The sequence below is a fragment of the Clavelina lepadiformis genome, chromosome 4, assembly GCF_947623445.1.
Source record: "Clavelina lepadiformis chromosome 4, kaClaLepa1.1, whole genome shotgun sequence".
Lineage (NCBI taxonomy): Eukaryota > Metazoa > Chordata > Ascidiacea > Aplousobranchia > Clavelinidae > Clavelina > Clavelina lepadiformis.
The window spans coordinates 9,386,331-9,411,554 of record NC_135243.1 but is presented as its reverse complement, the minus strand read 5'-3'; the positions used below and the strand labels follow the sequence as shown (position 1 = coordinate 9,411,554).

At 35.5% G+C, this 25,224-nt stretch overlaps 3 protein-coding genes and 1 long non-coding RNA gene across 8 annotated transcripts; 2 read left to right on the top strand and 2 right to left on the bottom strand.

The window, feature by feature from the left end:
- Nucleotides 1-456: 456 nt before the first annotated feature.
- LOC143451416 (glutathionyl-hydroquinone reductase YqjG-like) lies at nucleotides 457-9,476 on the bottom strand. The gene is made up of 9 exons (XM_076951934.1): nucleotides 8,855-9,476; nucleotides 8,119-8,209; nucleotides 7,916-7,997; nucleotides 6,844-6,916; nucleotides 5,240-5,438; nucleotides 4,827-4,920; nucleotides 2,430-2,546; nucleotides 2,128-2,244; nucleotides 457-1,645 (listed from the first exon to the last, which is right to left on the bottom strand). Exons 1-9 carry the CDS (start codon nucleotides 9,072-9,074, stop codon nucleotides 1,547-1,549), a joined length of 1,092 nt encoding a protein of 363 aa, XP_076808049.1. The 5' UTR covers nucleotides 9,075-9,476; the 3' UTR covers nucleotides 457-1,546.
- LOC143451417 (uncharacterized) lies at nucleotides 9,464-19,997 on the top strand. Its single transcript, XR_013114850.1, has 2 exons — nucleotides 9,464-9,616; nucleotides 19,594-19,997. It is a non-coding gene; the product is annotated as an uncharacterized LOC143451417 (long non-coding RNA).
- On the top strand, nucleotides 10,471-12,192 carry LOC143451856 (uncharacterized). The gene is made up of 2 exons (XM_076952611.1): nucleotides 10,471-10,665; nucleotides 10,894-12,192. Exons 1-2 carry the CDS (start codon nucleotides 10,599-10,601, stop codon nucleotides 12,039-12,041), a joined length of 1,215 nt encoding a protein of 404 aa, XP_076808726.1. The 5' UTR covers nucleotides 10,471-10,598; the 3' UTR covers nucleotides 12,042-12,192.
- Nucleotides 12,219-18,946, bottom strand: LOC143451854 (uncharacterized). Of its 5 annotated transcripts, none has more exons than XM_076952605.1 (3): nucleotides 16,246-18,201; nucleotides 15,106-15,210; nucleotides 12,219-14,221 (listed from the first exon to the last, which is right to left on the bottom strand). In XM_076952605.1, the coding sequence occupies exons 1-3, from the start codon at nucleotides 16,322-16,324 to the stop codon at nucleotides 12,456-12,458; spliced, it is 1,950 nt and encodes a 649-aa protein (XP_076808720.1). In that variant the 5' UTR covers nucleotides 16,325-18,201; the 3' UTR covers nucleotides 12,219-12,455. The 5 variants fall into 5 exon arrangements, with proteins under 5 accessions (XP_076808720.1, XP_076808721.1, XP_076808724.1 ...); XM_076952609.1 differs by lacking the exon at nucleotides 16,246-18,201 and adding an exon at nucleotides 18,209-18,946 and having other exon boundaries at nucleotides 12,220-14,221; XM_076952607.1 differs by lacking the exon at nucleotides 16,246-18,201 and adding an exon at nucleotides 15,298-16,138 and having other exon boundaries at nucleotides 12,220-14,221.
- Nucleotides 19,998-25,224: the final 5,227 nt, after the last annotated feature.

Genomic DNA, 25,224 nt, shown 5'->3' with positions numbered 1-25,224 from the left:
GAAGTAGAATTGAAGTTCTAAGAAACTCTGGCATTTGACGAAAAGTAAAATCATAAAAAGTACAATTACTTGAAAAAACCAAAAGTTTCCATTAAGTAAGCTATGCCATTGGCAATTATTTCATAAAATTTCGATAAGTTAACGTATCTCCAGCTGTTACAACAGCTCGCTAAACTCTTAACTAGAATTTTGAGCTTAAAAGTCAAATTCCATCAATTTCCAAGCAAATGTTAGTTTAACTTATGCATTCGAAAGGTTTGAACGCGCCGTCTGTTACAAGGTACTTCCCGGACTGAACAACAACATCGGCCGTACTACAGATTTAAAAGCATTACATATGTTGCAGAATGTTTATCAAAATTATGGAAATCACAATATTCTAGGGTTGAAATACATTGTTCGGGCCATAAAGCAAAATGCTGTCATCTACATTCTGCAGCAAAACGAGTTTGCACATTGTGTTATCAGTTTATGTATTCTTTCTGTGCAATACATACATATCTTGTGTATCGAATTCAATGCAATGTAATATTCAAGCAACAAAAAAACATAATAGGACTGAAGTACCTACTGAATGTATAACGATTAGAAAAACATTAAGCAATTAAAAATGATGAAAATTGATTTAAACTATTTATTAATTAAACCACTTAAAAATTTAAACGTTTTTAAGTGGAATTATTTTATCATTAAATCTACAATGCAGCGCAAGTACGAAAACTCGGTAATTATTGTATTGCGCAGAGATAACTATATAAAGTATATTACATATATTATATAGCCTATATATAGTACGTATAGATAGTGAGCATAAAAGATTATTGTGCAAGCGCATTATTATTGTATTGTAATACAGTATATACAAATATACGAAACTACCGGTTGAAGTATATATTAAAAATTGAAGTCTGTCGACTGGTCCGCAGTGTCGATATTTGCAAAAAGGAACAATGATTAACCAACAGTATTAATTTGTCTTGAGAATGTTGGTGTTACCAATCCGTAGGAAATTCAACAAAGCCGAAAACGAGTTGTAATTTGACTAGACTAGAATCTAAAAATGTTTTCGGGAAATATTTGAAGTCTCGAAAACAGGAAAGTACGTCGAATCGCGTCACGATAGTTTAAGCAGGATAATTTCGTGAATGAAGTTACTTCCGTTTTAAGCAATTGCTTTCTTCCAAGAGTTGATCGTCGAAAAATGTTGAACCGAAAAAAAGTTCTTTGCTATCTCAATCAAAACCGTCATGGCGCACATACCATGACTTGTTGTTATTACGCGTCTACGATCGCCTCGTTTACACTTAGTTTTCGCCGGTTCAAAATATTTAAACGACTCCGAAAAAGATTGGTGTGTCGAGCTATATGCAGTAAGAAAGCAATGCTTATGTATTGCTCGGTCGGCAAGTTTTCACTAAAAAAGCGTTGGATAAAAGTTGGACGCGAAGATATATTAGTTCAAGGGCATATATCAATGCAAATATAATTGTTAACACATTCAATGGTTTATGCAAAACTGTAAAGTCAAATAGAATAGTCCTTTCACTTAAACTGGAAATTTCTCATTCCTGTCATGAGGAGCCATGAAATCCAAGTCGGGTCCGATGTAGACGATTCCATACGGATTAATTTTGACATGACTCATCTAAAATAAGAAGGTTACTATTCAATTAAAGGTTTAAAACATTTAAACTATACTACTGTAGGCCTGTGCAGTAATATGACTGGTTTAAACCAATGCGGATTTAGTTGGAAACGGCTGTTTAATAATACTGTTGTCTGTTTACCACATTACTGAATACTGAATACTAATACGATAAACTTAATTTTCAATCATGCCCGAAATTGATAAAATAATCTATATAAATTTCTACTTTACAAAAATAATATATTTTACCAAAAAAAAACAATAATCACAAATCGGGTGAACAGAGAAAATAATAACGCTTGTTCATGGTTGTAGGATTGTCCTAAGACCTAAGTGTTACTTGATTTTAATCTTTTGCATCAGATTCTAATTATTACAAGATAAATGAAGCGTGGATTGAGCCAAGAACCATTTAACTTCATGATAGGGTTAGTTCGTTTCAAAAAATAAATATTTTGTCAAAACAAGTAAAAGCTTACCTGGTAATGCTTGGTGATGTGTTCCATATCAGTTGTATCACCGAACCCAGGCATTTGATACAACTCACGTAGATAAGACCAAATGTTGGGGTAGTCAATAATGCGCTTCTTATTGCACTAAACAACAAACAAATTATAAAACGTGATTAGTAATCACTGATTACGTTTAGGGGTTTTGTCCAAAGTATACCTGCATTGTATGTAATAACTAGCCGGATAATTTCATCAATAACTTTGGTCTAAATCGAAAACAATCACCCAAAAAACAGGCAAAAATTGTCAAGATGCGAGACTTTCTATACCTTAAAATGCCCATGGTAGACAGGATCGAAACGAACAAGTGTAGTGTAGAGCCTCACATCTGCTTCAGTGAGTGTGTTTCCAGTCACATACCGCTGCTTTGACAACAGATCTTCCAGCTGCAGAAAATTTATACAATTGTTTGATGATGGATATTTAAACATAACCATTTATGTCTTGCGCCATACAAAAGGGTATGGAATTTTATCATATAAAAATGATGTAACCATAACTGAATATTTTTTGGGTTAAAGTATGTTTAGTTGACCAAAAATTGAATTCTTTTTCAAGTTGAGTACAGTAATTACTTGAAAAGAAGCTGTGGTTCTATCCTTTTGTGAAATATTTTGTGGTGGCTCTAATCAGAGACATCTTCTACTTTTTTGTGCTGTAATAAATCTATTTGACCTGCGCCATATGCACTAAAATTACTGTGCTGCTAATCCTGTTGATCGGAAGTTACAAAGCAACAGTATTTAACGCTCACTTCTTTCATTCTCCTTTGTTACGGTCCATTTTTAGTACATTGATTTTTAGCATTATATAGCATATTTTAAGAAACTTGACATCAAACATGACCTATTAATGAGCCTGTGATAGAACATCAAGTTGTTGATGGTAACATCCTCAGCATAACTAAGAAATCAAGCGGTAACGTGTGATTATAATTCCACTTACTTGTGATGAAACAATACTGTAATGTTTTCACAATAAAACAAGACAATAACTGGCTTTATTACGCTAGAAATACAGTAGCACCAGCAGGTTAAGCTTTTCCTCTAATTTCAAAGGGTATCGATAAAAAAATGACTGGACACCTTGAAAATGGTCACAAGTCAAAGCATTACTCCATACAAAAAAGTCTTCTAATTGCGAAATCGTTTGCCAGTTATTTATATTTGAAGTATCTGTACGGCGAATTATGAAGACAGTGCATTTAAGTGAAGGGATGTGCCCTCAAAGAAAAAAAACATGTGGTTGAAAACCCATATTTTTACCTAGGGAAGAATGTTGTTTGAAGAAAATTTGTCCCAAAAATCGTTTTGCTACAACAAAACAAATCAAATCAATTCTTGATGACAGTCATTAGGACTGTCAGGCAGTCATCAGAAAGGACTGTCAGGCGCAAGCTTTCACATATCGATTTTTAGGGCTTACAGACTAGCTCGAAAGCCAAGACGTCTCAATGAAACGTAAGCGTTTTCAGTGGGCCACATCCTTTCAACATAAAGATGTAGACTTTTGGAAATCAGTAAGTAAAGCTTTGTTTACTGTAGGTTTATATTTTATTTTGAGACTAGTGTTCATCCATCTGTGTCTTTTCTCTTTCAGGTTTGCTTTAGTGGTGAGTCCACATTTGAAATTTTAGGAAACAAATCTCATTTTGTACGGAGACGGCATGATGAAAAATACCATCCTGACTTTGCTATACACATGGTAAAGCATCCTAAAAAAGTGATGGTTTGGTCTGTTATCAGTGCAAAGAGTACAGGGTGACTGTACATAGTAAAGGGAATTATCAGGCAAGGGTAATACAAAGATGATCTGCAAAACAGGTTGTTTCCTCAACTAAAAGATTGGTTTCTAGATGGAGAATTGTATGTTTTTATGCAAGATGGCGTTCCATGCCATACTGCACGATCGGTAAAAGCATTCTTGAAGGAAAAGCATGTTCCTCTTGGAAGTGTGTATGTTCTATAGCCCTGGCCAAGGGAATTCACCAGACATGAACCCTGTTGAAAACGTATGAGATCTGGTAAAATGAGAGGTGGCAAAAACCAAAATCACAACAAAAGTTCAACTCATTGAGAAGATTATTGAAGTCTGGAATCATCATCCACAAATGCAGGAGACAGTGCAAAAATGTATTAGTAGCATGCCGAAGCAAATCAAGGCATTAATTGACGTGAAAGGAGACGTAACTAAATATTGAAAAAATTGGAGATTTTCCAAGAATTTTGGTAATTCGCGTTAAACTGGTCAAAAGTATGTGTGTTCGTATAAAACTATAAATTACTGTTTTTGTTTAGTATTTCATGTACTTTCTTGCCAAAATATATGTGAGTTCAAGTTAACAAAGTTCTAAATACTTGCTTTTTTGCTCGAAAACCAATAAAAAGTGCTTATAAGCGGGGTGCGTCTAATAATTTAGCCAGGGACTGTATACAACCCTATTTTCTGGCACTGCGGCCAAAAATTTCAAAGCAGGGTAAACATATCATTAGGCCCTGCATAGGTTACATATTTGTGACAGCAATACATGTGATTACAATTTACATTGGTCACCAAATTATTATTTTCCATTTGATTGATTTTCGTGGCCATGGCAACACGTGCAGAAAACAGGCTTCATAAAATTCATTTAAAATTTGAAAAAACTTAAGTGTACTTCACCGTACTTTATCCAAATGAGCAAAAAGATCTTGCACTGCTTTGTCATATGCTTCTTGACTAGTAGCAAATCCAGATCGATATACACCATTGTTAATGTTTCTAAAAAATAGCAAGTTCTTGGAAGCAGCTAAGAAATAAACCTGTATATGCAACGTAAATGGCTGTGAATGGATATTTAAAATACAAGCAGGTTACATCCGATTGATTATATTTTTTCTTAGTGCCAAGCCATGCATTCATGTTGAGATGTTACAGTGTTGGAATTAAGAAAATGTGTTATTTCCAAAAGGACATTGTTGAGGATATCACAAAACTGAAAGGTGCACAACTTTCTGATCAAAATAGCAACAGCTCATTCCAAATAGCCTATTTCTAATCGCTTGAAATAAATCGAAAATCAAATATTGTCATTACTTACGGGTAAACCCAAGCATTGACTTCATCAATTTCATTTCTCTTCTCTAATGGGTAAAGATCTAGTTGACGTTGTTGTTCAGTTGCACAGAATTCATCAAATCCATGATTAAACATCCGTATGATCTCACTTGATTCATTGTTAACTATTTTCTTTGCTTTCTTATCAAACAGAACCGGAACAGTTATGCGACCATCATAGCCTATAATTAAATATGTCCAAAATTGCTTACTCTAACCAAAAGTGATTCGATATGGTTTTGCAATGATCAGCTGACAGAGCATTGGTAACTTGTGGTAAATGTTACGACATGATATACGTTCATATGCAGTATATTTATAGAATACAGTATTTATTTGATTAAAGGATGCAAAGATGATTTTTAAAAAATGTAATGCACTCCTGATTAGTACATGACATGGTGTTCAAAAAGAATTGTTGACAATGGTATAATTTCATTTTAGAAGAAAATATCATCTTCAATATACTGTACCACAAATTTTTGTCTCTTACACATCAAACTCGCCATCAATATTTAAAGTGAGGGTTAAGTGCTGAAACAAGTCAAACTTAAATCAAATAAAAATCAATCAGTTTAGCATATAAAATGTTTCAGTAATGGTTAGTTTAGCTTAGACAGTTATTGCAGAAAACGTATCATAAATTTGACTACCAACTCACAACAGTCAGGACTAAAAACAGCAAAATCCAACTTAGCATTTACCTTTATCTGTATTATTACAACAGCATTAGATTAAGCCTACTTAACGCAAGATAGACCTGTTACGCACTAAAGTATAACTCTTTGTCACCTACACGCTAGTAAGGTGCTTCCTCGATTATCCGTACCTCATTTAACTGGCATTCAATTATCTGGTTGCCTGATGAAACTTCTTCATGAAGTAACAATAAAACAAAACAAACAAACTGTGAATCCCCCTGCAGCTTTAACCATGCAATGTGTCTGATATAGCATATCCTCATTAATGTTATTGTACTTGCAAGTCATCTTTAAAAGCTAAATCTTATCCTGTATTTAAAAGTTTTGAGATGGTTTCATATTCGAAAGGCAACGTGAAACGTAAAAGACTGGTTTTATCTCTTAAATACAAGAATTCAATTACACATATTTTTGCTTATTCATTCAAATTTTTAAAAACATTGTCCCAACTGGACCGGATAACCGATGAAGCACTGTACCATGCACATGGATTTCACATTGTGACATCACACTTGCCATTGCCACCCAATAATCTGTAATTTTTTCGACACATTAATCGCTCCAACAATAATTAATTGTTCAACCACGAATTCTTATTGAAACTCTTTATCCAGTAGGCTATAGGCTACTATTAAAAACTATACAAGTTAAAATCTTACTAAAAGGTATGTTTTGTTTTAAGGTTATCTAGTCAACACTAAAGATAAAGGCAAAAACTAGCAATCCATTGTGATATTCTAAAAAAAGTATGATTAGGCATGCAAAAAAATTCGACAAGCCAATTTAGTAGGTTTGGCAAAACCAGACAAAATTTGCCCAACTAATGTACAAGGTGAATGAATTCCATTAAACTAAATACATTGCCAAATAAGTTATATGGTGTTACCTGGTGAAACTTTATGATAAATTTCTCGCATATATTCCACACCAAATATAGGATCTTTTGTGCAACCTGGGATCTAAATAAAACATGTACAAAGAAAACTAAATGTTTCTACCACATAAAAGCACAGGTTTTTAAAAGCAATCAATGAGAATTTGATAAGTACTATTGTGGTAAATTCATTTCCTTTTAACATACTTCAAAGATATAAAGAAAAAACGTAACACATGTGGTCAATGGCAACTTAAGTGCAAGAAATAATAAAGGCTTTGATAATTAAAATTGGTTGCATTGGGTTCCACAAACATAAATACAAAAATTAAGTCGTCATGTACCTAAAGGTAGCTTTTAAATGAAAGGTTAACATATATGCTCATTGCGCATGTAAATGGAAAACCTACCCACAGTGTTTATCATCTTTTTGAAATTGTGAAACTCAAAATTTAGACTTTACAATAATTAAAATCTTCTATTAACCTTGTTCCTAACTAAGAAAACATACATTGTAGTACAGGGATTCCCAACAAAGATAGCTCGCACCTTTTAAGAAGTGTGAAACCTATGGAAAGTGATTCTTTATATTCCAAAGTATTTAATTTATTGTAAGTCAAAATCTGAATTTCAAGTAAGCAGGGAGTGCAGCAACAAGAGAAATTTTTCGAGGGTTGCAAGGAAAAAAAGGGGTTGGTAACCTCTGTTCTGGTCATGATACAAAACTGGCCTCTAACAAAAGCCTATTAGTCAAGTAGCAATAATGCGTATTTATTATATTAATTAACCTATGTTTTGACATGTATACAGGTTTTGCCAAAAATTACATCGCTTGTAAAATCTAATCGTTGATGGAGCCTTATTTGTGGTATTTTTGTTTGCACCCCAAACCAGCACACAAGATATCAACTAGGGGTTTTTCATATCTTCATAATAACTACCTTTTAAACCAGTTTAATCTTTTCTTTCAGTACTTACAAACCAAGTATAGTGCAGCTCAGGGGCTATCTTTGATGTTACCACAAAGTTTCATTGAACTACTAAACACTTTAACAACGTTTTAATGAAAGTCGAAGGCACAGACCTGATCATTAAATCGCCATCCATTCTCCCCCATCAAATAATCCACAGTAGTGTAAGAAATAACATCTTCTAAGCCTTTCAACCTGGAGATAAAAAGAATAGTTACATCAACTTCTGCTACTTCAAAAAAAGAATTGATGAAGTAAAAAATGCAGAAATTCAAAGCATAACCAAAATAATGAACATAACATTTAAGTAACATACTTGCGTGAAATCAGTGTCCGATGTGCCCAAGGACAAGCATAAGATACATACAGATGATAGCGCCCACTTTCTGGTGGAAACTCTCCATTAGCTGCGATAAAACACACCAATGCTTACACAAAGTAACCAAAACAAAATAGAGTTGTCCTTCGGCTTTATTTTTGATAATGAAATTACAGTCATTAAACAGGTTCATGATGTCATAGGAACAGCTTTTTATAAAATTTTGAATTGAAATTGCTGAGATGCGTAAATATTTTTTGTTATAGATGTAAACAGTTAGTGTTAGATCTAGTTTATTAGCATATTTATCTAACGCTAAAGCTTCCTACAAAGAAAAAATTTTCAACTTAAATGTAACTCAACTTAAAGCATGTAAATGTGCAATGATGGAACAAAGACTGCTTGTTGGGCGTAGTTAAGAATTTTTTGTAAAGAGCAAAGAAGCCTTTGCCAAACCCTCTTGAAATTTTTGTATGAAGCACAGCTAAGAAAGTCGACAGGTCAAATTAAATGTAAGTTTACATGCCAGTTCGCAAGGAAAAAACTTCCATAGGGCACTCATACTTTGTAATGGGTTATACGTACAGGTGTAACAGGTAGTTTTGCATGTACTAAGTGGACGTATCACAGACTTCAACGTTAGTATTATGGGCGTGTTTCTCCATTGCATTGAAGTCAAACTCTCATTGCCCATTCTGCCATAAGTTTGTGCTAAACAAGTTGTAGTGCTTACCTTCAACTTGGTTTCGAAAAGACGATTCTTTGCGAACAAATTCTCCAGCTTTGTTAATAGAGCTACTTACATCTTGATGTTTTTTCATTGTTTTATTTCGTTTAACATTTACACCAATAAATGTTGCTGTAGGTTCTAAGAATCGTCCATTTTCAGATAATTTGGAAAATGTTTTTAAAAATTTCACATTATAGTGCTTGCTTATCTTATAGAAATACATTTTCAAGGTATAGATCTCTGTGTGTAACTGAATGAAACAGCAGGCTATAGTTCTGATATTAACTCTTAAACAGGCTGTCTCCAAAAATTATGACACAATGCTTCCACAACCCAGATGAAGTTGGCACAGCGTATTGGTGGGGTACCCTAACTCTACCGTATTTCAATCTCTTCCTTTTCGACTAATTTACTTCTGCACAAATTGACACATCAGGAAGATACATATCGTTGAGTTGATATCAGCGCCATATATGTCAAAGCAGCAGGGCGTTACGAGCCGCTCCAATTCATTCTAAAACAAATTGCAGCTTCGGCTTGGCATGCGCAAATTTCTCAGATTATATAACAGTCTGGGCTATGTACCATGTCACGGTGAGATGACAAAATTTCGGTCGACTCATTCTGTAAACAACTTTGTGAGGCGTGCATGCTTAGTTTTCAAGAAAACACGTTTTTATTAAAGTAACAGCATGGTTTCATCAGTCATCATGCGAAAAAGCCTTAGTAGACCTGAATAATTCAAGATTGAACGAAACAATACCGGTAAGTTCTTGTATGTTTTCTACACTGAACTGGATCTTGACTTTGAAAAGACCCTTTTACCATTTGAGGATATCTTTGCTTAATTTACCTGTTAAATTATCTGACTCTATTGTTGCGTACGGCTAGAATGCTCATTTTGTCGACGGAAAGCTTTTGATATTATAACAGAAATAGTTTACAAAAAAAGGTTTTACTTAATTATGGGTGTTGTACATACTCTCTATTATACGGTAGCCTGTAAAGGCCACAACAATTATAATTTGGGTTCCGCAAAATATTTATGATCACCACAAAAATATTTCACGTTAGCGCAAAATATTTATGATCACCACAAAATATATATTTTTCTCAGCAAAATATTTTAGAAATTCACAATATATATTTTGTCTCCCTCTAAAATTATTTTGTGTTTTCAAATTATTTTGTGCCTTGAAAAAATATTGCGACTTCGAAATATTTTGCGAAGTCGAAATATATTTCGCTGTGAAACTTCCACTACCACCACAAATATAAATTCGCCGCACAATATTTTAGAATCGCCGCACAATATTTTAGAATCGCCGCACAATATTTTAGAATCGCCGCACAATATTTTAGAATCTCATCGCAACATTTCAAAATGTGTGCTTACCGCATGGTAGGCGTAGTTGATGAGGTCTTCGGGAAAGGAATAAGGTTACCGGTCACAGCCACAAATAGTGAGAGATAGTAAGCTTTTGCAAGCCTTAACAAGCTTAGGTGTAGGCTACACGTTAAACATTGTAAGGTCTTTTGCAAGTTCAGTATGCTAACAAACTTTCTAGGGCTTGGCTGTATAGGTTAGGCCTACCGAATGTAAGGTGTAGGGCTATAGGCTATGTTGTTTTTTTTGTCTCGAAGACCAAAGCTGTTCATAACAGCATAAATTTTAACTGACTTTTTCAGAAATTTGTTTTATAAAATGAAGTGTACCTTCTTAGTGTGAAAACTGATCTTCATTGCAATGAATTGTGTTGAGTGCCATAATGAAATACCTGACATTTTTGTGATATGTTCACACTGTGGTCACGGTGAGTAGCGTACCTTTCAAGTGAAGATATAAATATTTTAATGAAAATTTGGCTGTAGACTAACATATTTTTTGTTTTCTTTTTTACACCAACAAGAAATGTTTTACCTAAATCGACTGTGTGTCTGTGTATTATTATTAATAACGAATTATTATTTAGTAAAAAATATATCATACAACGTGCCAAGTCATGTCTCAAAAGTCCACATGTTGTTTTTATGTTTTGCAGCTACTACTTTGGATCAAGATCAAATAATATCTGAATATTTCCATTCAGGATATGAGTATGGAGAAATTTTACAATTGCTACACAGTCGTCATAACTACGCAATCAGTATGAGAACTTTAAAGAGACGATTGCACAAAATTGGACTGCGAAGAAAATGTGGCTGGAAAAAAGACATCACCGTTTTATTTCAGGCAGAAAAACGTATCGAGGAGTTGTTAGATGGACCCTCTTCTTTTGGTGGATATCGGTCAGTTTGGCACACATTACAAATGGAAGGTTTAAGAGTACCAAGGTTGTATGTAGCTGATGTACTACGTAATATTGATCCGAAAGGGTGTGAGGCTCGAAGAGCTCACCGTTTAAGGCGAAGAGAGTATCACAACCCTGGGCCAAATTATGCATGGCACACAGATGGTTACGACAAGCTGAAACCATTCGGATTTTCTATACATGGTGCAATTGATGGATTTAGTCGAAAAGTGCTGTGGCTTAATGTTACACGATCAAACAAATGTCCACATGTTGTCGCTAATATGTATATTAAAGCTGTCACTCACTTCCAAGGCTGTCCGATTGAAGTAGTATCAGATTTGGGTACAGAAAATGGATTGTTGGCAGCAGCGCAGTGCTTTTTTCGAGATAACATTAACTCGCATCGTTATGTACCATCACCCCGAAATCAGCGGATAGAAAGCTGGTGGTCAATATTCTCCAGGTTTCGTGCCTGTTGGTGGCGCAACTTTTTTAGTGACCTTGAGTTTCGAGGTATTGTGGATTTCTCCCAAACACTCAGCAAAGAATGCTTGTGGTATTGCTTTTCATGTTTAATTCAAAATGACTTAGATTTTTTCAAGGACCACTGGAATACTCACCGAATAAGAAAATCTCGACATAATGTAATTGCAGGACGGCCAGATTTACTATATTCCATGCCAGAAAGATATGGAGGAATTTCTGGCGTATTAAAAAACGTTGCACCACACAACATTAGTTTGGTATTGGCTGAAATATCACAACCAACTGAAACTGAAGACTATCAAGAATATTTTGATTATGCTACATCTGAACTTGGACAAGGAGTGCCATCTTGTTGCACTGAAGCCTTAGATCTGTATAAAATGCTTATGAATGTAGCCAGAGACCGATAAACGGAACTATTTATTTCTGTGTGAGCAAGTAATGTAAAGTTTATTGCCTATCATTTTAAGTCTATCAACATAAATGTCGTGTTTTGTATTACTTTTGTATTGCATTCATCATAAGCACGATTCTATTACACTGAAAAACTATGTATCGAAATTTTAGCAGATTCACTTGAAGAAATACAACTGTAGCTCACAGAAACATTACACTTGAAAAGAATACTGAAAATCTCACAGAAATATATCTACTGTACCACAACAAGCATGCAACATAAATACTGCTAAACACACAAAAAAATTACTAATTACAGGAAAAACTCAGTTTGGCAAGCTTTGTTTATAAACATTAAACAGTGGTCATTACACATTGAAGGCAAGTGAAATAGGTTCAACAACTAAACTAATGTAAAATATAAAATTTTAATGCAGTCCAAATGCTTGAGCATTACATATTGCCGTTAAAAAGATAGACCTAAAATCGTTTTCTTTCTCCATGTGCTTTGCTGGTAGTGTAACAACCCTGCCGCATGCTCCAACTACAGGGTAGCAAATACTGTGTTTTGGATTATTTTCCAAACAGTAGTGATCGAACTGCACCGAAATTTGAAGGTCGTTCCCAAATATAGGCCTGTGTTTCTGGCCTGTTAGCCAACCCAACACACCTGCAGGTGTCAAGTCAGGAGGAGTACATGAAATTAAATGACAATCATTCTCGTCGTTAGCCAAGATTTCATGTCCAGTTACATTTACCTTATTGTCCTCTAAATGCATTAAAAAATCCACAAAGTTATCCATTATTTTTTCTTCCACAATTCTTTTCGAGGAATTTTCATCAGAGTGATTGGGAATTAACAGACTTGCAACATAATTTGCATCAACAGCACGCTCAGACGAAGTGATAAAAAGAGGTTCAAAAAGCAATGGATTCCTTTGTAATGCTTCAAATATTCCAAACAATTCCAATCCAGATAAAAATTCTTTAAGATAACACAACCGCCTGTTAGTGATGCTGACCATGAGTGTGCGAGTTATGTCAGTAGTATGATCAGCAGACACTAAACCAGTGTACCCATGTTCTAGAATAGTGTCACTATAAGATGGATTTGACGGATCATCTGAAATACGTTGTATAAGTTGCTTTTCGGATTCTGTGAAGTGAATGTGAAGATCAAGCTTTCTAATGTCAATAGAGTTTATTGCTGTTAACATTTTGAACACATTGGAGTGAAAACAAAATGGAGCGGGCCCACCTTGCACTAAACTTGCAGCAATTATTTCACCGCATGCTTTAAAATAACCATTCTGCACATAAAGCATGGAATCAACTGGACTACCATCAGGACAAAAATGTTCACGAATTAAGCGAACTACAATGGCGAAGAATTCTTTTGCCATTGCACCTGAATCGATACCATTTTCACCTTGAAATTTAACAACCACTCTTTTATTTGCCGAACCTTTAGTGTTCACCTCCCTTTGCCAAAGGGCAAGGTATCTCGCAACAGGTGCACTTCTTCTCACAATAATGTACAGTTGTTCTGCATCATCAATGTTTTTGTTCAAATCAGACAGGACTTCACTTATGTTTTCATATTTTTTAATTTGAGACTCATTCTTTTGTGAACTGTCACATTCTTTATTAGCAGTCTTTTGAAGTTCATCGATGCTAAAGCAATCAATAAAATTATGTGGGTCACTAAAAAGTGTGGTCAAGGGAAAATCGGGAAGCAAGTCATCTTCCTGATGTTCTGCTGCATCTTCTTTTTCTTCTTTAACAAGATACAGGAAAATTCTACTGTAATCTTTTCCAATGTTTTCTTTGTACTTAATTATGGTAAATGGTTCATCAGTTCCCGGCAATAGATCAATAATACGACCATCTCTGAATGCAAGATAATAACTTGCCCCATCATCATGACTTTTTGGATAAAATTGTAAGTATTTTTTAACTGCTTTTTCCAAAATTGAGTCAACAGATTCTGTTTTGCCAATGTTTAGTAAAATTGTTTGGTTTCTAATAGGCTTTAATTCAAAATCTTTTCCACCTCTTTCCAGCATTCCTATTTGAACTCCTACTTCATTTGGTTTTGACTTTTTTGTTACCCTTTCTTTCCATTGAGATCCCTTCACAGCTTTGTATTGTCCGAATGACATGACATCACTTTTTCGCTTCAAAGAATGTGTATCTGTCAATATAAATTAGTATTTATTACTATCATGCTATCATACGGAACTTTGATTTGTTGCATTTTAGTAATTTGGCTTTATAAAAAAATAAACAAAGAAATTCGGCCTTTTTGCAAGCATAAATGGCGCCTTAAAACACTTGCTTAACAATTTTGTATATTTTGCTGTTCAAAGTTTTTTTTTAATAAACTCTTCAGTTATATGTTGCATCAATTAGCATTATGACCAGATAAACAATTTCTCATTGTCCCAAAAAGATGCTGCATATGTAAGTTATTTCAAATAGAAATAGACAAAACTGCAAAAAAGAAAAAAACTTGCACTGGTAAGCACTGTAACAAAACATATGTAAAGGGCTACATTTTCTTGAAGATGAAGTGCTTTTAACCTCTAACAAATCGTTACAATACCACTATAGCAGTGGTTCCCAAACTATGGTACACGTACCACTTGTGGTACGCCAGCAACTTATCAAGTTTACACCAAACGGATCGCAAATGATCTTTTATTATGGTCGGCAATATTTTAATTCACATAAATTAGGTAGAGTATGAGCAAATTTCATGCTTTATTCCCTACTGAATACTAATTCCTTAAGGTATTGACACATTGGATCATGAAACAAGCGTTTCTTTGTGACGAAATAGAACGTCATTTATTACTAGGTAATAAATCCTTGAAGTTAGTTTTTATAGTCCTGCAATGTAGGTGGTACAAGAACGCTGCATAAACCAAAAAAATGGTACGCGAGTAGATGAAGTTTGGGAACCACTGCACTTTAGACTGTCTGTAACTTCCACCCGATTTCGCTATCAACTTATACCCAATTAGAAATCTAATGTAAAATAATTACACACAATTAAATAACTTTAAACTTTCAAACCATTTGATTTGTTGTCCATCAAGTTGTCATGGCAGTTACTTCTGTTTTCCTTTGAACTAGTCTCATCACAGAAGTTCTGTGTCTCAATACTGGAATGAGGTTTCTCTAAAAAAAGCCATAACTGAAACAAAACCAGAAACATGCACAGCAACATTTTTTAGTTCTAAACTTTGCAACAGGGCTAATCAATACCGTATCTTAAACTGGTAGATTGCAAATGTTCTGCGCAAGTAAATCCCACATTCTTCAAAAATTGGTAAGGTGTTTATCTTTAGCGTTTCTCAAATTAACAAAATGTAAATTAAATTAAGTAAATTTCCCCAGCATTTGTTCAAACCTGCCAAAAACCTTACCTGTCAAAAATGTATAATTACATATGTATTAAATTAATTGATATACAAAAATGTCACTAATTTATTAACTTTGAATCATTACCAGATGACTGATGTTAAAATAAAGCATTATGTCACGGGATTATTTTTATGCACCTGTTTTGTAGACACCACATTATACACCGTCTTTTCTTTGCATTGTGTTGTTTTTATGCATGTTCACTGTCTGCCATATTTTACTTGTTTATGTTCTATTACTTGTTCTTGTACACCTGTTTTTATCAAATTTCTTGTGACGTCTGACGTAGTTACCCCAAAGGCCTAATTAGTATCGTGTTTTACATTCCACATTGATTCCTTTATCGCGTGGAATTTGTTTGGTGTAGTGCTGTGCTCGGCTGGGCGACGGTTGTCGGTAGTTACGTTTTGGTTTTAGAGTAAGGTGGATGTTTTTATGAAAGAAAATGCCATTAAAAGTTAACAAGGCAAAACCGGCTGAGTGACTAGCCGTTAAGGCGGGAAGATTCCTGGCTAAGGAAAATTTTGGTTACAATTATACCCTTAGTTTCCAATTATCTGAACGAGCCAATTTGACTGGCATCTTTTACTTTAATAGTGACAATCAAACATGCGTTCAGAAACCTTTTTATGGTAATATGATTCACAGCTTACAGTTTAATTGAATTATCCAATCAATCAATAATTCTGTTTATCATAAGTAATATGTTACAAAAAACTTTATACTTATTCCATGTATTGCATAGACCTGTCACATGGTATAATGTATCTAAGATTAAACTGAACTTACCTTGCCCACAAAAGCCGCAAAATAAATGTGTTGAAGAGAGTACTATTCCACAGTTTGTGCAATACATTGTGCAGATCATTAAATATTCTAATGTACTGGAATCTGACAATTTGTCAACAAGTGAAACTGACTATGAGCACTTTTTTATATAAGTAAACTGACGATTATAGTGTAACTATAGTTAAATAATGAACAAACGGGTAACGTCACTAAATACACAAACAAACATCTACTTCATCATAATTATTGTGATGTATCATTGTAATTACTGCTGTGTAGCAGCTGGACTTATCGCTACAATTGCATTGTTTATTTTTCGCCAATAGTTGTGCTGTGCCATAGTTATGATGCTAACTATTACAGTTATAGCACAATAAAACACAATGGTCACTAACATTTAATGAGCAGGAAAAAGTGTCAAACTTTGAGAGCTTAAAACATGCATGATAGCAATAATAGTATTTGTGAAATAACGTGGAAAGTTAACATAGTTCTTCATATTTAGGTCATCTTTAAATAGTTCAAGTCAAAAATACGAAATTAGGGGTTCTTAAACTCTTAGAAATGGTGCCAAAAAACTTGTGTCTCTATCCCATTGCAAAATAAAACAAAACAACAAGTTATGTGCGTGTAACTTTCATCATTGGACTGCAATTTGGAAAACAAACCATTGCCAACCGACAGCAATTGAACTTGGTTGTGAAATAATCAACCCAGTAGCGAAACCATCCAGTGAAAAAAATCCAGCTGTCGTCGTCATAGCTCAAAGAGAATTTTTCGTGCCACCTTAAGAACCTTACGTGCACTCCAATTTCATAACCACTGGACTAAATAGCTTATACTGGCTACAAATTATACGCAAGTACAATCCTGTTTTATAACTAAGGATATAACCACCTGGTGGATCAATGTAAGGGACATGGGGGCCCAATTACAAAAGTAGAAGAGCTCCGAGCTCTGCCAACAGCATCATCATCCACGCTGAAAAATCGTCCGCATGGAGATCCAGTACCAAGGGATGATTCATCCACACGACAGCCAGGCAAATCCTAGCCTCTACAAAGTAAACAGCTTGAATGTAGATACCATGCTGGTGAACCTAGCTGTGATTCTTGGAACTGAGGATGAGGATGTTGGGACCATCTTCCCAACAGAAGATGAGGTATATGCCATCTTAACCTCTGCTGCTGCAGCTTCCTCTGGTGACACAGATCAACCAGTGAAAATGTGTATTGCGGCAGCAATTCCTGAACTCCATGAAGAATACCCTATAGGAACGAATGTGGCTGTGGTGTGGGACGGAGAAAACAATCAACGTCAGTAGTTTTTGGCAAGGGTCTGCCATTTAAACAATGATGGCACTGTACAATGTGACCAATACCAGCGGGTTAACGATAACAACAATACCATGTGGAGGAGACCAAAAAGAGATGACATTCAGGATGTTATTCCTGTTCAAATCGCCCCTGTCACAGTAGAGACTGAATGGGTGTTCCAAGGTGTGACGACCATTGTGTCGTTACTAAAGTGTATAAATGTTTCTCAAATCTCTGGTGTATTTCATGACACTTTTATGTGAATTTCATATACCGGTAACAAGTTATTTGTATATAGTGTTGAAATTGTCATCATTATTCTTGGATGCGACCAGTAATCTCAAGTTGCACCAACAAAAATGAAAAAACTATGAAAAATAATGACCAAAATATAATAGTTTCAATGTTTTAGGGAACTTTCAAGCATACTGGGCTTTTTGTTGCTGTTTTAAAGTAACAGGCTCAATTTTCTTCTTCTTTTGACACCAAAATCAGCCCAAAAGCTTGACTGGAAGTAAATTTATTGCAGATTCGTCAATTTGTATGGCGGCCATCTTGAATTTTTCATATAAAGTCCGGGCTCCATCCGGAATTTGAACAAAATCAAAAAAATTTTTTTGCACGTTCCTAGGTATGTTCATAGGCACCTTTTAAACTCCAGTTCTGTTGTGTTACTTGAAAAAAGTCAAAATCACCCCAGTATAGCCCACTGCTATTTTAAGGATGTTTGCTGATGTCACATTTGCAAGAATATTTAACAAAACATGTTCAAAAAACTTGATAAAAATACTCAATCGTGTCGAAGAGTTATAAGAAGAAGCTGGGAAAGGGAAGCTGAGCACACAGCTATTTTGGAGAATTGGTGACAGAAATTACACAACTGCACTTAAAAAAAGTGACAATCATATATTATGTGGGTTTAGTATATATGTGCACAGCCACATGATGCCTTTGTAAAATGAAACCCAACTACTCAAACTATGTCTTCAACTGCAAGGTTGTATACTACATCCTTATTAATTTGGGAAGGCTACAATATTTTTAACTTTTGGTTGAAACGTGTCTATAGCGTTTGGTCCTGTTCCAGGTAACTTTTTATAATGTTCCACCCAGCTTTGGCCTATATACCTAATAGTAATCAAGACAAAAGCCTTCAACATTTTCTTTACAAGTTTGTTAGCATACTGAACTTGCAAAAGACCTTACAATGTAGCCTAGACCTAAGCTTGTTAAGGCTTGCAAAAGCTTACTATCTCTCACTATTTGTGGCTGTGACCGGTAACCTTATTCCTTTCCCGAAGACCTCATCAACTACGCCTACCATACGGTAAGCACAGATTTTGAAATGTTGCGATGAGATTCTAAAATATTGTGCGGCGATTCTAAAATATTGTGCGGCGAATTTATATTTGTGGTGGTAGTGGAAGTTTCACAGCGAAATATATTTCGACTTCGCAAAATATTTCGAAGTCGCAATATTTTTTCAAGGCACAAAATAATTTGAAAACACAAAATAATTTTAGAGGGAGACAAAATATATATTGTGAATTTCTAAAATATTTTGCTGAGAAAAATATATATTTTGTGGTGATCATAAATATTTTGCGCTAACGTGAAATATTTTTGTGGTGATCATAAATATTTTGCGGAACCCAAATTATAATTGTTGTGGCCTTTACAGGCTACCGTACTATTATACAAGTAACCAAGAACATAAGCAATACTACCGCTTATAAGATGTCTATTGAGTTGCTATCACCATGGCTGGCTTACACAATTCATTTGTTTATTTTGGTGGTTCACTCGGCTAATTCCGCTCGCTGGAAGAAGCTGCTTGGTGGTGTTACATCCAAATTAGCATGGTTGTTTATTCAAATCATATGATTTAAGCGACAATGATTTATATGATATTGTGTCGCCCAAAAGCACAAATATCTTTGTCAGTGTGCAAAGTTTATTAATGCAGATGCAGAGCTTATCTTGTCTTATCTATTTTAACTTGTTCTATTCAAACCACCACAATGGATGAAAGCATCAAGCAAAGAACCTAGAATCACATTGAAAAGTTTCCAGCCCGAGTATGCCATTATAGCTGAAGCAAAATGAGCACAGCAAATTTTTAGACTCCTCCCTTACCATTGACGGGATTTATAGAATATTCATCCAACAAAATCAATACTTGACAACTGTCTGTAAATATTCCTTTTATCGTGATACTGTGATGATTTGCGCATGTTATGGCAATGACATCCTGTTTTCTGTTTTAAAGTCGTGACATAAATGTTGTGCCTGCCTATATTGCGTGAGTTATACACCGCTGTTCATTCATTTTTATTATTACAATCAACGTTGTAACATGGAGGTTTTTATGCTGTAGCTGTGTCAATGTTCTGTGAAAATATAATCGTTCAAAGAATATAATCAGTTTATACAGTTTTCAATTCGGTGTAACCATTGTTGAATTCAATTTGAAGAAGTTCAGTATCAAGTTAAATTTTGTTGTCATCTTCACAAGACAATAAGCCGTTAAGTGAACTATTAAGTCCGAGGTTGAGAAAAGCAGACAACGACCTTATGAGACTCATATATTATCACCCGCAAAAAACAATTCAACAAGCAAACATTGTAGTGAAGTGGGTCAAACTATCAAGTTCAACAACCGTACACCACCCATTCCATTACAATACGTTTTATCACAATTTTAATATCAACTTTGGTTATCCCAGAAGCGATAGCCTACATATGACCAATCTGAGGAGCAGGTTGAGGTGAATGGCGATGCTGCTGCAAAACGGCCAGCTGAAGTAGAGCATCAGCTACACATTAGAAAGGCAGATGTGTTCAATGTGCAGTTGAAGGAAGTCACTCGTATTTGTTAGGTCTATTTGCATTCTTTGACACCATTTTTCCGTGAAAGTATATCCTGTATTGAGTATTGGATTCTATCCAAGAAGCCCGTCGTTTTTTTTCAAACATTATTTAACGTTATTTCATTATTCACGGTAAGTGAAGACATTTTACTTACTTTTGTGTATTTGGGCTACTTGTCCTTGTTCTATTCATTTAAAAAAAAAAGGTTTCAATGCGTTCGCTTTTATAATCCAGTTATTAATCCTTTGCAAACCCAAAGTATTGCCTACTTAACTCTTGTCAATTGCCTTCACAACTACACAAAGTGAGAATCAAAAGCTAGCTGTTTCCAAATCATGTAACATCTCTCTATCAATAGCGACGGCTAGGGCGGTAAGCGAATTGTATAGTCTAAATTTCACCACAGCTGTATACCACCATCACAGCATTTGATTTTAGACTGCTTTTTATACCCTGTGGTAATAAGGGCATATTATAGTATACAGATCGAATACAGTGTAGAATTCCTGTTTTCGGAAATCTGCTTTCCGAAGCATTGCATTGCATGCCAATGACTTACTGTTTTCCGTTTTAAGTCGTGATATAAATACCGTGCCTACCTAACTTACGTGCATTAGCATTATTATTATTCACAGTTGTTCAATGCATTAAACCTACTAAGATATTCGCTGTAACATGGACGTCTTTAATGCTGTGCTAAAGATTTGTCTAAATGCATTTGTTCAAAGAAACTTCAATATAATCAGTATATACAGTTGTCATTCCTGTGTAACCATTGTTGAATTCAATTTGAAGAAGTTTAGTGTTAAGATAGACAGCTTTATCATCTTCTTCACAAGCTAGTCCTCAGACAATGAGCCGTCAAGGTGAACAATTAAATTTGAGGATGAGAAAAGCAGACAACGACCTTATGAGACTCATATATTATCACCCGCAATAAACATTTCAACAATTACATATTGTAGTAGAGTGGGTCAACCTCTCAAGTTCAGGTGCCATGTACCCACTTTCCATTACAGATCCGATGGCGTTCACCAAAAGGATTTGTATGAAAGCATTCCACTAAATCACTCTTTGCGTTTCACTTCACAATGGGGGACCACATTTTCCTCGACACCGGCTGAAGCACAGACCCACATTGTTACTACTAGGAAATCTGCCACAATCAATCAACTGAAATAGTTTGAGAGCGAAACAGAAGCTTACCTTGGTATGGGCAAGCTGCCAAAAGTGAAATGTTCTGTTTATTCAGTGCTGGCGGGAATACTCATGCTTTCACCAAACTCATTGCAAATAATGGAGAAATGGTAATGTTTCTTTAACCTTAGAAATTGATCTGCAACAACTTGGGGGCTTTTTCTGATAACATAACATCAAATCTTGCAATGCGTTTTTCAACTGATTGACATTTATGAATATGGTTTTTTTGGAAAAAGCTTGTTTCAACTCCCCATGCACCTGACACTTGTTGTTTACCACGTTGCAGATTTTAACTACAATCGCGCTCTTGTCAGTGATGAGATAGACGAAGAGAGACAGAGATCGCTGATCGAATCTCTGTCGGACTCGGTGAAAATCAATTCTTGTAATAATTACTGCTTAACGGACAAGCGTATGTTAATATGGCGAGTACCTTCAGATATCAACTGCCCTCCAACCAGAGTTGAATCATTTGTAATTGAGCTGAATGTAATTAATTACGTTTTTCATATAATTGCAATTGAAACATTTTTATTTTGTGTAATTGTAATTTGCTAAAATTTTTGCTTAATTACACTTTCAATTACATTGAGTCCTGATCATAGATATCCTATAAAACAGTTTCCTGAAATGCTTGTCTGGCGTTATCATGAAGAAGTGAAAACAAAATACCACCGTCATTCTGGCAGAATCCTAGCAGAATCATACTATCCAAACGAACAACAGTGTTTCCGACTCCAAAATTTTCAAAAACAGAATGAAACAGCATTTGATAAGAAAGCAGACAAAGTTTAACGCTTCCAATCATCCAAGTTAAAAAAAAAAAATTTTAGACACATATGTTAAAATTAAAAATGATGGTAATACAAACCAACAAGAAGGAAAAAAACAACAAAGTATACACACAAAACGAGTTTCAAGAGATATGAATGTTGTACACCTCCGTCACAATTAAAAAACAATTTGAATACATGACGTAATGATGGACATAAGGAAAAAGGCCTTGTTGCAGATTCTTAAAGAAGATTTCCTCCTCTTCACGATGGTGACCTTGAAATCGATCCCCCCTGACCGAAAAGTTCCGAAATTCACAAAAACGCGACAGGTACTAAGAAATGCGATAGTACCCCCAAAACGTACAGAATACCGTATTTATTAAATGTTTCACGTAAATTCTGCTGAGTGTTGTCGGAAGATGTGTCACTTTTTTATTGCAGATTCTTAAAGAAGATTTCCTCCTCTTCACGATGGTGACCTTGAAATCGATCCCCCCTGACCGGAAAGTTCCGAAATTCACAAAAACGCGACAGGTACTAAGAAATGCGATAGTACCCCCAAAACGTACAGAATACCGTATTTATTAAATGTTTCACGTAAATTCTGCTGAGTGTTGTCGGAAGATGTGTCACTTTTTTATTGCAGATTCTTAAAGAAGATTTCCTCCTCTTCACGATGGTGACCTTGAAATCGATCCCCCCTGACCGGAAAGTTCCGAAATTCACAAAAACGCGACAGGTACTAAGAAATGCGATAGTACCCCCAAAACGTACAGAATACCGTATTTATTAAATGTTTCACGTAAATTCTGCTGAGTGTTGTCGGAAGATGTGTCACTTTTTTATTGCAGATTCTTAAAGAAGATTTCCTCCTCTTCACGATGGTGACCTTGAAATCGATCCCCCCTGACCGAAAAGTTCCGAAATTCACAAAAACGCGACAGGTACTAAGAAATGCGATAGTACCCCCAAAACGTACAGAATACCGTATTTATTAAATGTCTCACGTAAATTCTGCTGAGTGTTGTCGGAAGATGTGTCACTTTTTTATTGCAGATTCTTAAAGAAGATTTCCTCCTCTTCACGATGGTGACCTTGAAATCGATCCCCCCTGACCGAAAAGTTCCGAAATTCACAAAAACGCGACAGGTACTAAGAAATGCGATAGTACCCCCAAAACGTACAGAATACCGTATTTATTAAATGTTTCACGTAAATTCTGCTGAGTGTTGTCGGAAGATGTGTCACTTTTTTATTGCAGATTCTTAAAGAAGATTTCCTCCTCTTCACGATGGTGACCTTGAAATCGATCCCCCCTGACCGGAAAGTTCCGAAATTCACAAAAACGCGACAGGTACTAAGAAATGCGATAGTACCCCCAAAACGTACAGAATACCGTATTTATTAAATGTTTCACGTAAATTCTGCTGAGTGTTGTCGGAAGATGTGTCACTTTTTTATTGCAGATTCTTAAAGAAGATTTCCTCCTCTTCACGATGGTGACCTTGAAATCGATCCCCCCTGACCGGAAAGTTCCGAAATTCACAAAAACGCGACAGGTACTAAGAAATGCGATAGTACCCCCAAAACGTACAGAATACCGTATTTATTAAATGTTTCACGTAAATTCTGCTGAGTGTTGTCGGAAGATGTGTCACTTTTTTATTGCAGATTCTTAAAGAAGATTTCCTCCTCTTCACGATGGTGACCTTGAAATCGATCCCCCCTGACCGAAAAGTTCCGAAATTCACAAAAACGCGACAGGTACTAAGAAATGCGATAGTACCCCCAAAACGTACAGAATACCGTATTTATTAAATGTTTCACGTAAATTCTGCTGAGTGTTGTCGGAAGATGTGTCACTTTTTTATTGCAGATTCTTAAAGAAGATTTCCTCCTCTTCACGATGGTGACCTTGAAATCGATCCCCCCTGACCGGAAAGTTCCGAAATTCACAAAAACGCGACAGGTACTAAGAAATGCGATAGTACCCCCAAAACGTACAGAATACCGTATTTATTAAATGTTTCACGTAAATTCTGCTGAGTGTTGTCGGAAGATGTGTCACTTTTTTATTGCAGATTCTTAAAGAAGATTTCCTCCTCTTCACGATGGTGACCTTGAAATCGATCCCCCCTGACCGGAAAGTTCCGAAATTCACAAAAACGCGACAGGTACTAAGAAATGCGATAGTACCCCCAAAACGTACAGAATACCGTATTTATTAAATGTTTCACGTAAATTCTGCTGAGTGTTGTCGGAAGATGTGTCACTTTTTTATTGCAGATTCTTAAAGAAGATTTCCTCCTCTTCACGATGGTGACCTTGAAATCGATCCCCCCTGACCGAAAAGTTCCGAAATTCACAAAAACGCGACAGGTACTAAGAAATGCGATAGTACCCCCAAAACGTACAGAATACCGTATTTATTAAATGTCTCACGTAAATTCTGCTGAGTGTTGTCGGAAGATGTGTCACTTTTTTATTGCAGATTCTTAAAGAAGATTTCCTCCTCTTCACGATGGTGACCTTGAAATCGATCCCCCCTGACCGAAAAGTTCCGAAATTCACAAAAACGCGACAGGTACTAAGAAATGCGATAGTACCCCCAAAACGTACAGAATACCGTATTTATTAAATGTTTCACGTAAATTCTGCTGAGTGTTGTCGGAAGATGTGTCACTTTTTTATTGCAGATTCTTAAAGAAGATTTCCTCCTCTTCACGATGGTGACCTTGAAATCGATCCCCCCTGACCGGAAAGTTCCGAAATTCACAAAAACGCGACAGGTACTAAGAAATGCGATAGTACCCCCA

Coding starts and splice junctions, on each gene's coding strand:
- LOC143451416 (XM_076951934.1), bottom strand. CDS start 9,074: ATGTATTTCTATAAGATAAGCAAGCACTATAATGTGAAATTTTTAAAA. Junction 2,245..2,429: donor TCTACCATGGGCATTTTAAG/GTATAGAAAGTC, acceptor TTTGTTGTTTAG/TGCAATAAGAAGCGCATTAT. Junction 1,646..2,127: donor ACATCACCAAGCATTACCAG/GTAAGCTTTTAC, acceptor TTCTTATTTTAG/ATGAGTCATGTCAAAATTAA.
- LOC143451856 (XM_076952611.1), top strand. CDS start 10,599: ATGAATTGTGTTGAGTGCCATAATGAAATACCTGACATTTTTGTGATA. Junction 10,666..10,893: donor ATGTTCACACTGTGGTCACG/GTGAGTAGCGTA, acceptor TATGTTTTGCAG/CTACTACTTTGGATCAAGAT.
- LOC143451854 (XM_076952605.1), bottom strand. CDS start 16,324: ATGATCTGCACAATGTATTGCACAAACTGTGGAATAGTACTCTCTTCA. Junction 15,211..16,245: donor TTGCGGCTTTTGTGGGCAAG/GTAAGTTCAGTT, acceptor GGCTTTTTTTAG/AGAAACCTCATTCCAGTATT. Junction 14,222..15,105: donor GATGGACAACAAATCAAATG/GTTTGAAAGTTT, acceptor TTATATTGACAG/ATACACATTCTTTGAAGCGA.